This window comes from Capricornis sumatraensis, chromosome 7 (assembly GCF_032405125.1).
Source record: "Capricornis sumatraensis isolate serow.1 chromosome 7, serow.2, whole genome shotgun sequence".
Lineage (NCBI taxonomy): Eukaryota > Metazoa > Chordata > Mammalia > Artiodactyla > Bovidae > Capricornis > Capricornis sumatraensis.
Window position 1 is genome coordinate 28,950,655 of NC_091075.1, and position 15,750 is coordinate 28,966,404.

The following is a 15,750-nucleotide window of genomic DNA, read 5'->3' on the forward strand; positions in this document are numbered from 1 at the left end:
TGCAGATGGTGACTGCAGCCATGAAATTAAAAGACACTTTCTCCTTGGAACGAAAGCTATGACCAACCTAGATAGCATATTCAAAACCAGAGACATTATTTTGCCAACAAAGGTCCGTCTAGTCAAGGATATGGTTTTTCCAGTGGTCATGTACGGATATGAAAGTTGGACTGTGAAGAAAGCTTTAGAAGTGTGGTGTTGGAGAAGACTCTTGAGAGTCCCTTGGACTTCAAGGAGATCTGTCCTGGGTGTTCATTGGAAGGACTGATGGTAAAGCTGAAACTCCAATACTTTGGCCACCTCATGCGAAAAGTTGACTCACTGAAAAAGACTGATGCTGGGAAGGATTGGGGGCAGGAGGAGAAGGGGACGACAGAGGATGAGATGGCTGGATGGCATCACCGACTCGACGGACATGAGTTTGGGTGAACTTCGGGAGTTGGTGATGGACAGGGAGACCTGGCGTGCTGCAATTCAGGGGGGTCACAAAGAGTCAGACATGACTGAGCGACTGAACTGAACAGGTCTTTATTAGGTAACTGAGCTTGAAGTTTTCTATATGATAATTTATATTAGTCCCCTATGAAACAGGCATACCCTTTCTATTTTTACTGAAATCTATTATGTGATTCCCCTTCAATAATAATGAGAATATTTTAAGGATATATAGGAAATGAGGGGGGCCTTCCAAGTGGCACAGTGGTAAAGAATCTGCCTGCCAATGAAGGAGATGCAGGTTAGATTTCTGGGTCAAGAAGATTCCCTGGGGTAGGAAATGGCAACCCACTCCAGTATTGACTGGAGAACAAAGGAGCCTGGTGGGCTACAGTCCACAGGGTCACAAAAAGTTGGACACTGAGTGACTGCACATGCAAGAAATGAAGATTTAAAGAGCTTAACCAACTTGCCAAAGGCTATGTTGCTGTTTAGTCCCTAAGTCATGTCTGACTTTTTGTGACTCCATGGACTGCAGCCCATTAGGCTCCTTTGTCCATGGGATTCCCCAGACAAGAATACTGGAGTGGGTAGCCATTTCCTTCTCCAGGGGATGTTCCCCACCCAGGAACTGAACCCACATCCCCTACATTGGCAGGTGGATTCTTTACTACTGAGCCACCAGGAAAGCCTGCCAAAGGCAATACAAAACAATCAACTTCTGGAAGACCAGAGATTCTATCCTCCCTTTGATTTCTTACATTATTTGATCAACTGAAAATTCAGTTTAATCATTCCTGATGACCATACATATCACAGATAGTTAATTTTGCTCTTGACAAGTGGCATGATATAATTTTCACAACAATTTGTTGATTTTAGAATAAATGTATTAATTTTTTAAAAGTAATAAGTTCAATTTTGTCACAGGTTTGAATACAATTAACTCTAGTAGTTCAATAGCTATAATAGAAATTTCAGACACTGCAAATTTAAATCTGTAGGATTTAATATAATAGTAAGTAATGAACTGGGGACCTTATACCCTGCCTAAAGGACAATTATCACTGATTGTCACCAATTGAAATACAGTAGGTTCAAGGATCTGAAATGTTTAATTTCGGATAAGCTGAAGCAAGAAAAAAAAAACCCAACAACAAAAAAGATAAGCAGAACCAGATTTTTATCAGAGATTTCCTGAATATTTAAATGTTAACAACTAATTCCAATTTCAAAGACTTTGCTAAAAAAAAATCCATCTGCAAGAGTATGTTTGGCCCAAGGACTGCTGGTTTGCAAGCTCTATTAGAGACATGTCTATCATCACTATAGGATAATGTTTTAAATTAGGAGGAGACTTGAATCTGCAGGGATTCTGTAACATGAACAAACAAGTATTTATTGAATGCCAATAATATAAAACATTGAGCAACTAAAATTATATTACTAGATGTGTTACAGTTCAAGAAGTGAGAGGTATCCAGAGAAATAAGAGGCCGGTATGAGAGGTCAGCAGTACTTTACGAAGAGAAAAAGTTATTCTAGGAGGAAGAGTAAGAGAACAATGGTGTCTTGGTGGCATCACTGATGAAGAATATTTAGAGGACTGTAAGATTATTAAAGGAAGATGTATTTCAGACTAGTGAGAAATACGAGAGAGACAGCAGATTTCTATGGATCCTGAAAGCTAAGCAGAGTTAAGACGATGTAATAGACAGCTGAAGCAACATTAGATCTTCAGCAGGAAGGTGATATGATCGATGCAGTGTCTTAAAGACTGATTACAGTATGTAGAAAAGATTGGAGAGCCGCAGAGTGGTAACAGAGAGGCCAACTAAGAAATGGTCTCAGCAGCACAGGAATGAGACGAGGGGCCTGGACTTTGGCAGTAGGAATGAGTGAAGTGTTCTCCAACCTATTTACCTGAATGAATCCTCATTACTAGCTTGTTCATGTGTGTGTGTTATGAACACAATTTTTTTTTAATCTCATTAAATTGGAGCTGGCCTAGTATAATGAACAGAACACTAGGATAGGAGCTAGGAAATCAAGATTCTAGATCTGACACTGCACCTAACCACATGGGTGAAGCTGGGCAAGTCTCTCAGCCTCATTAAACCTCAGATCTATAATCTGGGTAGAAAAGGACAGAACCAGATAGATGTCATTGTTTGAAACTCTGGATCGTACAACTCTGAAAAGCAACAATCTGAAGTATTCAGATAAGAATGTAATTTCAGGTTTCTTTTGAAAGTCCAAAGCTGGCTTCCTTGATTCCACCTTTGTACATGGCAGAACTGGCTGGAGTTGAGTAGTGAATTTCTCTCTTAGGTTGGATACATACTCTCTAGTTTGCCACAGTCCCATCACTTCCTTAAGTGAGGCCCAGTGTTACCTGCTATTCATCATGTTTTCACTGCTGTTTTTCTTATGGTAGAGAAACATTTTTCTCTACTTTTTCTCAACACTTTTCTCTACATTTTCTAAACTTTGTCTTTTACCAGGGGTGAGAAAATGTAAGAAAAGAAAAATTATTTTTTCCAAGAAAAATAAAAGCATACATTTTTATGAAAATAAATATTCCTTTACATTTAACAGGCAAAAAAGCTCATCTGCATGAAAAGATTACCATTTAACCCTCTTTAATCAGATAGTTTCATTTAGTTTGGAAACCCTGTTATACATGTTGGAAAGCTATTGAAAAAAATATCAAAGGAGTGAAATAATTAGGTTCACATTTTAGAAAGAGTACTCTAGAAGCATGCAAAAACTTAAAAGGGGTATGACTGAGAGAAAGAAAATCTATTAGAGCACTAAAGTGGTCTGCAGAGGTGAAATGACAAGTTTACAGTGCAGAAAGGAGGGGCTGATTCAAGGAGATATAATTATTAGAATTGGGGGAACCCAACAAGTATTGGAGGAGAAGGCAATGGCACCCAACTCCAGTACTCTTGCCTGGAAAATCCCATGGATGGAGGAGCCTGGTGGGCTGCAGTCCATGGGGTCGCTAAGAGTCGGACACAACCAAGCGGCTTCACTTTCACTTTTCACTTTCATGCATTGGAGAAAGAAATGGCAACCCACTCCAGTGTTCTTACCTGGAGAATCCCAAGGACTGGGAAGCCTGGTAGGAGGCCGTCTATGGGGTCGCACAGAGTCGGACATGACTCAAGCGACTTAGCAGCAGCAGCAGCAAGTATTGGAAGTAGAATGATGCTAGATTTTAGGGATGGTTCACTAGATAAATGGTGATACCATCCAGTGTACGGAATTCACAAGAAAGAAAAGGTCTTGGGGAAAGGTGAGGTAGTATAGCATTACTCCACAGTAGAAGTTGGCCAGCTATAGCTCACTGCCTGTTTTTTTACAACCCACGAGTAAAATGGTTTTCACATCTGCAAATGGTTGGAAAAAGTCAAAAGAAGAATGTATTTCATAAAGAGCAAATTGTACGAAATTCACATAGCAGTGTCCACATATAGTTTCCCTGGGACACAATTCATTCCTTTAATCACTGTCTATACCTGGGTTCACTTCATATGACAGAGATGAGTAGTTGAGACAGCAACCATATGTGGTATTCTCGTCACTGAACACTGTTTCTGGAGGTACTACAAATTGTAGTGACACAGTTATGATTGCTCAGTGTTTCAAGCACCATGTTTAATGGCATACCACAATGTTTCATTTTGACCATCACATCGAAGGGCTTCACAGGCGGCTCAGTGGTGAAGAACCACCTGCCAACGCAGGACACTCGGGTCTGATCCCTGGGTTGGAAAGATCCCCTGGAGAAGGAAATGGCAACCCACTCCCGTACTCTTTTGGGGAAATCCCATGGACAGAGGAGCCTGGTGGACTACAGTCCATGGAGTCGCAAAGAGTTCGACACGACTTACCAACTCAACAACAACAATCACATCAAAACAAAAAGAGAAAACTATACTTCAAATATCATGCTTTTAATGTTTTAAGGGTCACATGGATTATTCTGCTACTGAATTAGATGGCAAACCACTGTATCACATAATGACACTAAAGCTACACTAGAAAAACTTAACACATATCTATATAACCAGACTAGGTATCCATCATATTCATAATTCATAGGAAAGTAATCAGAGGAATTAGAAAATATAAATCAAAGTACTTCATTGTACCAGAGTTTCATCACACAAAAAAAAGTGAAAATGAATTTGCAAACAAAGTTAAGTTTCTGAATGGTGCACCTGTTGGTTAAGCAGAGAAAGCTATTTACACATGGTATGTTAATTAAACTGCATTTTGACTACAGCAACCAAAGAAACATTTGCGGGGGGTGGGGGGGGGGACATGTTTAAGAACAGTCTTTCGGTAAGACAGCTATGGTAAGAGCACTGGGAGCAATATTCAATTCAATTATCAATATTCAATTAGAAGACAAGGCAAATAATTTTGAAAGGTTTTCTCTGGTTCTTGATAAATTAACAGATAATTGAGATACTGCATAGTGTTCTTATTTTCGAAAAGGCAGTGATAAACATGAAGTGACTGAAGGATTGGCCCTCTGTAAAGACTGCATACAACAACAGGCAAAAATATTTTTAAAACTGAGACATTAACTCAGTACAACCTAAAGTGGAAGCTACTAAGACATGTTACAACTGATGATGGTAAAAATATGTGAGGAACAGTAAAAGGCTTAGTAGAATAAATTCAAAAAGTTTGTGAAAATAAGGTATATAAAGCCTATGTTTCTTTATTATATTAAGCATCAGCAGTTATTTTATGGGAAAACTTTAAAATAACATGTATTATTGAACTAGTAGTATCAACTTCATTCACTCCTACAGATTTAACTACTGTCAGTTGTTTCTACTTTGATAAAAAATAGAAGCTGAATATCCTAACTTGCCTTATCACACAACAGCTTGCGGGCTTAGCAGTTGTATGGTTTTATTGTGAGGTGGTTTTTTTTTTTCCCAAGCTCAACAGTGAGACTGAAATTTCTGAACAAAAAGAAAAGCCTTCAACCATTATTAAACAATGAATACCTTTGGAAATTATATTTTGCTGCAGATTGATAACGTTTCCTTGAATTTGACCTGAAAGTCTAGGCAAAATAGTACTTATATGCAAAACATACTATGTTAAGTCCTTTTGACAACATTTTTCAAATCACAAATAACCATCAATCTGCTTTATATATTTCTTGTGCTGTCAAAATTAAAAACTAGATCTCCGTGCATATACAAAGTTGCAACAGATATATTATGCAAGTTCAAACTATAGTGCCAGCAGTGTTTTTCAGACTTCACTGCAAGTGCAAGAGAAACTTCCATATACCAAAACCCATTTAACTATGTAATCGAGGACCCTCTAACTTTCAACTGGTTAATCTGCAATGTAAACAGCATATAAATAGCAAATATTAAAGAGAATCTAAAAGAATTCTATAAATGCCTTCCATACAATTAATATGATCACTAAGATCATATGCCCATGACTGACAGGAGCATTTGGTGTCACGTATCTGTGTGAACACATTTCCAAGACAAAATCAGTTAGATGCCTTTACAGACCTGCATTAACAAATGAACAACTGCAATCAAATTTGATGATAGGGTAACAGTGAATTCCAATTAAATAAAATTGCTATCTCAAAAAGAATATTTTCTTTAGGAGATCTGTATTACAATAAACCATGTTTAATTCATGGTATAGTCTGAACGCAGTCAATAAAGATTTTGTGGTTATTTGCTTTCTCTCATATGTATTTACACTCTTATCCATGTATTAATAATATCTTTGATTTTGCCTCATGGCCTGCGAAGTCTAAAATACTTACCATCTGGCTCTTAATGTAAAAAGTTTGCAGACCTCTGCTCTATGGATATGCTATTCAAAGTGCAGCAGCATCTGGGAAATGTCTTGACAAGGCAAATTCTTGGCCCACCCCACATCTACTGAATCAGAATTTCTGAGAGTGAGCCCAGTAATTTTTTTCTTTTTTAACAAATGTAAGAATCTCTCTTAAAGATTTTAGAGACTTGGTTCTGTCCCCTTGGATAACGTATTTAATTCTTTGAGTCAGTAAAATGGGAACAGTGCCACCCACTCCATAGAACTATTGAAGAGATTAAAACTAACTTTAAAAATATGAGAAAAAAACATAAAGTTTAACATGGTAACTGACACTAGTAATTCTTAATAAATGGCAATAAATTAGAAAAGACCCTAATGTTGGGAAAGATTGAAGGCAGGAGGAGAAGGAGATGACAGAGGATGAGATGGTTGGATGGCATCACCAACTCAATGGACAGGAGTTTGAGCAAGCTCCAGGAGATGGTGAAGGATGGGGAAGCCTGGCATGCAGCAGTCCATGGGGGTCTCAAAGAGTTGGACATGACTGAGAGACTGAACAACAATAAATGACAATTATTAATACAAAGGTGTACGGGGGGGTCTCCACACACCAGCCCATGCCACATGAAAATTAAATTTTTAGGAATTTTGTGAGACAGTTATTTAAATTTCATAAACTTAAAACTAAGTAGGTTACACTAAATCAAAGTTATTAACACTCAAAACTCATCACGACTTAATTACCTTACCACATTTTATCATCATCTGTGCTCATGTAGCTATTAATGTCTAGATGGTAGATATCCTTATATTGTTGTGCTGCATCTCATTTCTTCCCAACTATGCATATTCACAGGAAATCAACCACCACAATCAGAGCTTTTTTGGAGAAGGGCTTCTGGCGAAACATTAATCAACACACTTCTGGTTATCATTATTAAAAATTACATAATGAATTCAGTTTTGAACTCAATGAGTCTGAATTAACTATGCACATAGGGATGTCTAACAATCTGTTAGTTAAAAAAGATGTATTTTTAGGCACCAACAGCATACAGATAGTAGCTGAAGCCATATACATGAACAAAATTGAGCAAAAGAGCATTTAAAGAAGGGATCAGATATAGAATGATAAGGAAAAAATTAATTACATGAACAATTAGTCAGAAAGACTTTGGAATTTATATGTATGGCCAATTATGGCTAGCAGCTCAATTTCACTATTCCCATTTATCACTATCCAAATTTTCAGCTTTAACTCCTGGAATGCTTCTACCAACAAAAGCTGTATAAATAGATGCACTGAATTACATTACTCTGCCACTTGAATTTAGCATCTATATCTTAGCCAGCATGGGTAATGGTATTTTAGGTCACCTATTTAGACAAAGCTAACAAGTTGGTTTATACTCTGAAATTTCTACCTCAAGTAGACATTGCCCTTTGAATGATAAAGAAAAAACAAATTATACAGGGATGATAACATAGTTTAAATATCAATGATACTGAGCATATTTTAAAGTTTAGTTTCAAAGAATCATAGAATTTTAGAACCAAAATAGACTTTATAAGCTACTCTGGTATCTTAATTTTTTTGTTCTTCTTTCCATAAGAAAGAGCTATTTGTCAAGTAAAATGTCTAGGAAAGCATTTTAAATTTTTTCCTTATCAGTTATCTGAACATTTGATTATCTGAAATTAACAGAGTTAACAAAGGAGCGGATCTACCTTCTCCATTCCTTCTGATGTTCATGAGTGGATATTAAAAATTTACATAATTCTTTATGGCTGGTACCACCAATAATGCCAGAAACACCCGATTCAATTCAGCTGATCTGGAGTCTCCAGAGAGAGCACTAGTATTTCTTTGAAGGTACCTAGAGGCTTGAATATTCTGCTGTGAAAACTAAAACTATGGTTCTCAAAGTGAATTAAGGCTATTACAACTTTCTCAGTAGTAGTACTATATATTTCAGAATATGACTCTACCAAGGATAGTAAACCTAGCCCTCTCCCATATACAAAAAAAAAAAAAAGGGGGGGGGGGCTGTATATACAAAACAAACATAAAGCCAACATAAGAAAAATTACTGAACTAGTCAATGCATATGCTCTTTTAAAACAATAAATTTTTAGTGATTGCCAGCTTACAGAAATATTTTATTGCTTTACCTTGACTTGTAAAGAACAAGTAAAAGTACCAATATTAACTATTTTTCTACGAACCTATTCCTGGACTTAGAAATGCAAGCCAAAAGATTTATCCATAAGGCTTATACATAGAGAAAAACTCCATGAGTTAAGAGTATAATTAGAGGCACACATATAACTAGAGAAATCTCAAATTCACAAAGACTATAAAAAGTGATAAACCATTCACCAGTAGAATATCTTTGATGCAAAATGTCACGTAAAATACAAAACCATTTCTAAACTCACTCTACATGACAGATATTGCAAAAATAAAAAATAAATTAAAATAAAAATAAACTAAGTCACAGAGACATAAAACATAGAATGTCAAAGAAATGTGAGGCACTATGGTGAGATTACAAACTTTGATTAGCCAAAAATTAGCACATATCATTCCATGTAATCTGAGACATTTAAAAAAATGTTTACATGCTTACTTACAGATGTTCAAACACGGCAAGGAATACCGTACTACTTACTATACATAGTGAACTCTGTTTCTACTTATTCATTATCCACTTAGCCTTTACAGGTGACCTCCAAATCTATCATTCCTCATAAAGATGCTTTTTGGAAAATACTTAACCAGAGGTAATACCCTAACCAAACCACATGAACCTGGAGCCTTTTCTCAGTCGTTACTGCTCACTGTTCTGAAGCAGCAGTCACTGACCTTTCATTCTTGAAACCAACCAATTCGAGTCTTTCACTCCTACCTGCTACAGTCTTTTTTCAGTGTTAAATCATTTCATTCTTTTTTCCTAATGATGTGGCATTCCTCAAGACTCTTACCTTGGATATATTTTCTTCATTGGCTCTCATCCTCCTACCTAACTTCAAATATTATCTCAGGATATTGGTGGGTAATTTTCAGATATCTAGCTCAAATCCTTTCTTGAGAGTTAAAATAACCATTATATATTTTTTTACCCAGTTTTGGTCAGTCAACAAATTTTTACTGCCCAGCTCCATGTGTGATACACTAGTGTTAGGTATTTCAAAACCTAGTATGAGAATCCTTGTCATCAAGAAGTAGACAAGCTAAAAGAAAAGCTAAATAGTCCATCAGGTGCAAAACTGACCATTCATGTGTCCTCTTCCAATGGACTGAATATGTATTTAATAGATCCCACATTCTCAGTATTCCCAGGTAACAATGTATGGCTCCTTTCTTAACTCTATATTCTTTATGTGCCATATTCTATTTCTACTGCCATAGCCTGGTTCAGGCTAGTACGTATTTTCACCCAACTGCAACAGCCTTCTTAACCCTTCCCTAGTTTCTCATCCAATCCATCCTGCGCTCAATTAACAGATTAATTTTCCTAAACCACAGATGTGCTCCAATACTTAACGGCATAAAATGTTTAACAGTCCCTCAAGTCCAAAAACAACTTCGGCTTGACATTAGAGGCCTTCCATTATCTGTTCCTTACGTCTTAATACTTTTTCATCTCTGTCACCTACTATTTCCTTACCTTTTGCTGTAGCCAAACATGATTATTTAATCATATCCTGAAACTGTCTGAATCTTCCTATTGCTGTATCTTCATTTATGTCATTTCTCTCCCTCCACCCCCATCCCGATTAACAGTCTCCATTTCTACCTTTCAGAAGCTTAACCAAATACTGGTTCAAATAGCATCATTTTTCTGAAAACTTCTCTCCATCGTTGGAAAGTATAAAATATATTAAGGTCTTCTGTATCACTCATACTTTATTTCTATTACAGTTATCTGTGTATATATCACATTATTCCTTAAGAGTATAAGAAACTTAAAAAATGTTTTACTAATCTTTATCCTCCCAGAGTATATTACATATGGTTGATATTCAAATAGGAAGTATACAATGAATTTTAATATATACATAAAATGACAGCCAAGATCCATAAGACCACATAAGAAGTTTCCTTCACTTTCTTATGGAAAAAATCACTGTCACAAGAATTTTTTTTTGTGACCTATATATTTCTTAAATAGACATTAACAAGTGATTTTTTTGCCCTACCAGTAATCAGCATACCCTTTATGTATGTATGAATTGTTATAATAACTTCCTTGAGTTAGAATATAAAATTGCTTCCCAAGCTTTCAGTTTTACATTATTGTATGTACCTACTGATCACAAACTAAACCACCATACCACTGAAGACAGCAGTGTAAAAAGAAATAGCTTGCCTGGTGGCTGCTCCAACACCCATACCTCTTAAGACAACTCAACCTTTTTTTTTTGAGAAAGAGAGAAGAGCAATCATAGTGTAAATATACTTCTCTGTTCCCACTTTCTTCACACCTCCATTACCTCCCTGCTGCTGCTGCTAAGTCGCTTCAGTCGTGTCCGACTGTGCGACCCCATAGACAGCAGCCCATCAGGCTCCCCCGTCCCTGGGATTCTCCAGGCAAGAACACTGGAGTGGGTTGCCATTTCCTTCTCCAATGCATGAAAGTGAAAAGTGAAAGTGAAGTCGCTCAGTCGTGTCAGACTCTTAGCGACCCCATGGACTGCAGCCTACCAGGCTCCTCCATCCATGGGATTTTCCAGGCAAGAATACTGGAGTGGGGTGCCATTGCCTTCTCCGCCATTACCTCCCTAACATCTACCAACTCAAACGTTCTTCAGAGTCCATACTTACAGGTTCACAAGTTCACAATAATAGATGGGTTTCCAGTTCAACAATTAATTCAAAGAGTTACTGAATATCTACTATGTGGAAAGCACTGTGGAGGGCCCAAAAATCATTAAGACACAATTTTCATCTTCTGGAACACATGACTAAATGCACAACACACACACATATAAACAACTCCATTATAAAGCTGATTACGTAAGAGCTCAAAAGCTTCCAACAAGGTACAAACAGAATGACATGAGAGAGTAATTTAGTCAAAGTATACCTGAGAAGCTTCAAATGAGGAATGGATTTAACTTTCTTTGAAATCAAGTAATAATATTCAAGATTTTCAAGATTATTTTTAAAGTATTTTTTCAGTAGTACTGCAATAGAATTTAATTTTTTTCCCACCGAAATGGTACTGATTCAACATGCAAGTTAAAATTTTAAACAGATTTTTATTAGCTCAGCTTGAAACATGGTGAAATACAGTTTATAGGCCAACTTGTGGCCTATAATTAACAGGAAAAATTTTGTTATGTTCAAGGGGAAGACAAACTATGTCTCCAACAATCTGAACTAATATTCTACTCCCAGAGAAAGGCTAGGTACATATAAATGGATCACTCAATTTTTACAGAAATCTGTTCAGCATACCAACAGGACATTAAAAAGAAAAAACTGAACAAGTGAAAATAAAATTCTGGGTCTTAGATTCACTTTTCATTCATACCACCTCCTCTTGTAACAATGACCTCTTCCTGATATACAGCAAAAGATCTGAATCAGAGCCTGGAGCATTTGCTTTTTAAGCTCCATCCACACCATTTCTAGATTTAGACACTTCTTTGAAGATTCTGAGTTGCCATGACCTAACTCTGGACGTGCTGAGTACTGTATTGACAGATGAAAGGACCACACTCATCTGAAGCTTAAAATAACTTGCAGGGAAGGGGTGGGAAAAGTCCAAGTTGATATATGCCAATGTAGCAAATTCTAAAAAGAGGAAACTATAATAGACAGGAATGGAAACAAACTGGGGAACTTGGAGAAGCATGGTATTCCAAATTGCTACCATTAAAAAAAACTTTGGTCTTTTAATTACATTACAGTATCCATGAGACGTTTTTGCAATTACTGAACTTCAAAATTAAGCAACTTACTGTGAAAAAAAAAAAGGATAAATTACATGCACTTTTATAAAAGATACTTGCTTTTAAATATCCAAAACTCTTGACATGAACAAAAAAATAACTAAAATCAGATTATGTAGATTTCGACAAGGGAAGCCGGGAAAGAATAACATGTAAGTTGGGTAACATGTTACAGGGTGCAGTTTCCTACTACAGTAGACAGGCGAAAGAACCAAGAAAATGGGTTGAGCACAGGAATACTGCTACATTGCAGCCACTCAACACTAATTCAACAGCTAGCGGGCTCTATCCATCCTTCCTCACGTTCCTCGTGGCCTCTGACAAGTCATCCTTTCAACCTATGAGACTGTGCGCTCTCCCCCAACAAATATAAATTCCCGTGCAGGTTGTAAAATCTCCCCCACAAACTACATGCTCACACCTCCTCGCCTTGGGATGAGCAGTTCCCACAGTGGGGAAAGGTCGCCCTGGCAGGGAAGTTGGGTGAAGTGGTCTTTCTCGCGGTCCTACCCGAGCCTCCAGCCCAGCACCCGCTGGGGAAAGGAAACGGGCGGCCACCGAAGGAACCGGGAAGGGGCAGCGGATGCGAGCCCGCAAGGCAGGCTCCGTGGTGCCCGCTCGGGCAGGAAGAATGGAGGAGGGGAGGCTAGGCAGCGAGGTGCCCGAGAGGCGGGCGGCGGTCCGCCCCGCGGCCCGACCCCACCCCGCACTCGGCACCCTCCCAGTTCGCGGACCCGGCGTGCGTTCCGCGTGCGCCGACTCTCCCGGGAGGAAGAGCCACTGCCTCACACCCGTGGATTTGAGAAATCCGGCAACTTTGCGCGAGAAATGCTTCCCACCCTGCAACACACCGAGAAAGAGAAATATGTCAGGCGATGACGGGGGAGGAAGGATGACTTACCCATGTTCCTCCCAGAGGGTGAGGAGCCGGCACGGCGAGGCGAAGGTCTCCGGTGCGGGCGGCGCGGCGCTGTGTCCTCCGTCTACCTCTGTCTCTCCCGCAGCCAGGGAGGGACCCGCGGGGGGCGGCCGCCGGGGAGGAGCAGCTGCCGCTGCTGCTGCTGCAGACGGCGCGGCCGCGGCGGGGACGAGCGGCGGGGGGCGGGGCGGGGTAGGGCGGGGCGGGCGCGGCGGGCGCAGCCTGCGGCGGGCGCGGCTCCGAGCGAGCGGGCGGGCGGGCGGCGGAGGCGCCGAGCCCAGCCGGAGGAGCGCCCGCCCCGACGCGCCGTCCGAGAGCGCCCCGCCCTCCCCACCGAGCATGCTCAGTGCGTTCCCCGCGCCCCCACGCCTGGGGCCAGTGAATCCGAGCGTGCGGGTGGGCGTGTGTTTGCGGGCCGGCTGCAGCTGCGGCGGAGGAGCTTGATGGCGGCCGCCCGAGGGTGAGCCTTCAGAGGCCGAACGCCGGGACGCCGAGCCCGAGCTACTACACCTGGCTCTCTACCATGGCTCCCGCCAACCCACACCCGGAAAACGGGCCCGTGTTCATTTCGGGACAGTCTAGGTGCACCGGCGGGAATTTCCCGAAGGAGGAGACGCTGGGCCTTCTTAGACCCGGGAGGGTGGTCGGGAAGCAAAGCGGACGTTCTGAAATGAAGGTGGAATGGACGTACTGGCCATGAGGCCAGCGACTCTGGATACAGATTCCTGAGAACGCCCGTTTTCAGAGCAGCCTATGGGCCCGCTGGGCACAGAGCAAGGAGGCGGCCGCTGGGAGGGCGCTCAGCATTAGGACTGTCTTGTCTGTGGCCAGTTAAAAAAAAAAAAAAGGTTCGGCAAACGAGAGGAGTGACCGTCCCGGGATTTCTTCAGAAAGTGTTGTTCTTCCAGAGGAGTGCGGCCTTCCGTTCCCCGGAGGACACCTGAAAAGCTATGTAACTAGGGTGCCCTGGCCGTGGGGCGCCACCCTGCCGGGATGTGCCCGGCTCCCTTTGAACGCGGCAGGCACAAGGTTGCCGAAGTGGAAAATTAAGTCCGCAGAGTTGCTTGCGGCCCCTCAGGGTACATCGGTCGGAGTTTTCCTGGGTCCGCGAGGCCGCCGTCTGCTCCCCACACCTCCCCAACAGCGGGGAAAACCAGAGCCTCGCGGTCCCTAGTGAGGCGCCCTCCCAACTGGGCATGCGCGCGGGGCGGAGGCTGGTCTTGGTTCCTCTGCCCTGGGAGAGGAGGCAGGGGGAAACCTATTTCGCCGCTCTGGTCGTTCCCTGACCCCACTTTGGTGGTTGGGGTGAGGAACCTGGTCGCTCTCCAGAGGCAGCAGCAACTGCAGTCGTGCATGGGAAAGGGCGCAGTCAGCAGCACAACCTGTGAGAGGGAGATGACTAGCTAAATGGAAATTTCTTTCCTTTTTCAACTTTTACTCATTATATTCAGTGTTTAGAAAAAGCCCTCTCTTCACACGTGGCCCCTTTTAAATCAGCTCAGTTTCTATTTGTATAACTGATACCACACAAGTCAGAATAGGTCTTGTAACTTGTTAAGTCGCTAAGTCGTGTCCGACTCTCTGCAACACTAGGGACTAGGGCTCCAGGCTCCTCTGTCCGTGCGATTTCCCAGGCAAGAATACTGTACTGGGTTGCCATTTCCTTACCTAGGGGATCTTCCAGACCCAGGAATAGAACCCCCACCTCCTGGGGTGGTGGATTCTTTACCACTGAGTCACCAGGGAAGCCCTTGTAACTTGTTGAGCAGAGGTCAAATATTCTAAAACAAAAATGAAACATGGTAAGTAAAAAGAAAGAGGTTTGGTAAAACAAGAAAATACAATGTAACTACAGAAGTCAAAATTATTAGACTTTTCTGGCTGCTGCTGTTTTTTTCAGGCTTAGTCACCTCTGCCTCTCAGCCCTAATTCCGGGTGAGGGGAGTATGTAAAATTAGTTTCATTTTTCTGGGTTGTAATGGTCTTTCAGCTGTTGATCCGAAAAACCACTAACAAAAGCTGTTACTTATTGAGTCCTTAAAGGGCTTCAAATAAGTAAAGGCAATATTATTGAATAACAAAAGCGGGTAACATTTACTGAGCGCTTCCCAGGTGTCAGGCACTGTTCTAAGCACTATTGATGGGGTGCAGGGCAGGCTTCCATTTAAATATGCTACTATGGCTTATTTATTATTTGAAATTATGGTTGAGAAACATCCAGTGCAAAAAGACCACTGTGATCATTTGTTTCCCTGAAAGCACGAAATAAATTTCTCACATGAGATGTCCTCTATGTATCAGAAGGACCAGTCAATCCTAAAGGAGATAGATCGTGAATATTTGTTAGAAGGACATTGATGACACGACTGAGCAACTGAACTGAACTGATGCTGAAGCTGAAGCTCCAATACTTGGCCACCTAATGTGAAGAGTCGACTCATTGGAAAAGACCCTGATGCTGCGAGACTGAAGGCAAAAGAAGAGGGCAGCAGATGAGGTGGTTAGATAGCATCACCGACTCAATTAACATGAATTTGAGCAAACTCAAGGAGATAGTGAAGGACAGGGTAGCCTGGAGTGCGGTGGTCCAT

The 15,750-nt window shown here is 40.9% G+C and overlaps 1 protein-coding gene across 2 annotated transcripts in view; it reads right to left on the minus strand.

Annotated features, from left to right (window-relative positions):
• RAP1GDS1 (Rap1 GTPase-GDP dissociation stimulator 1) overlaps window positions 1-13,206 on the minus strand; it is a 156,505-nt gene extending 143,299 nt beyond the window's left edge. For both annotated transcript variants that reach the window (XM_068974817.1, XM_068974816.1), the window contains exon 1: window positions 13,142-13,206. In XM_068974817.1, coding sequence (XP_068830918.1) covers window positions 13,142-13,145 — 4 coding nt within the window. In that variant the 5' untranslated portion in view covers window positions 13,146-13,206. The remainder of the gene's footprint in view (window positions 1-13,141) is intronic.
• Window positions 13,207-15,750: the final 2,544 nt, after the last annotated feature.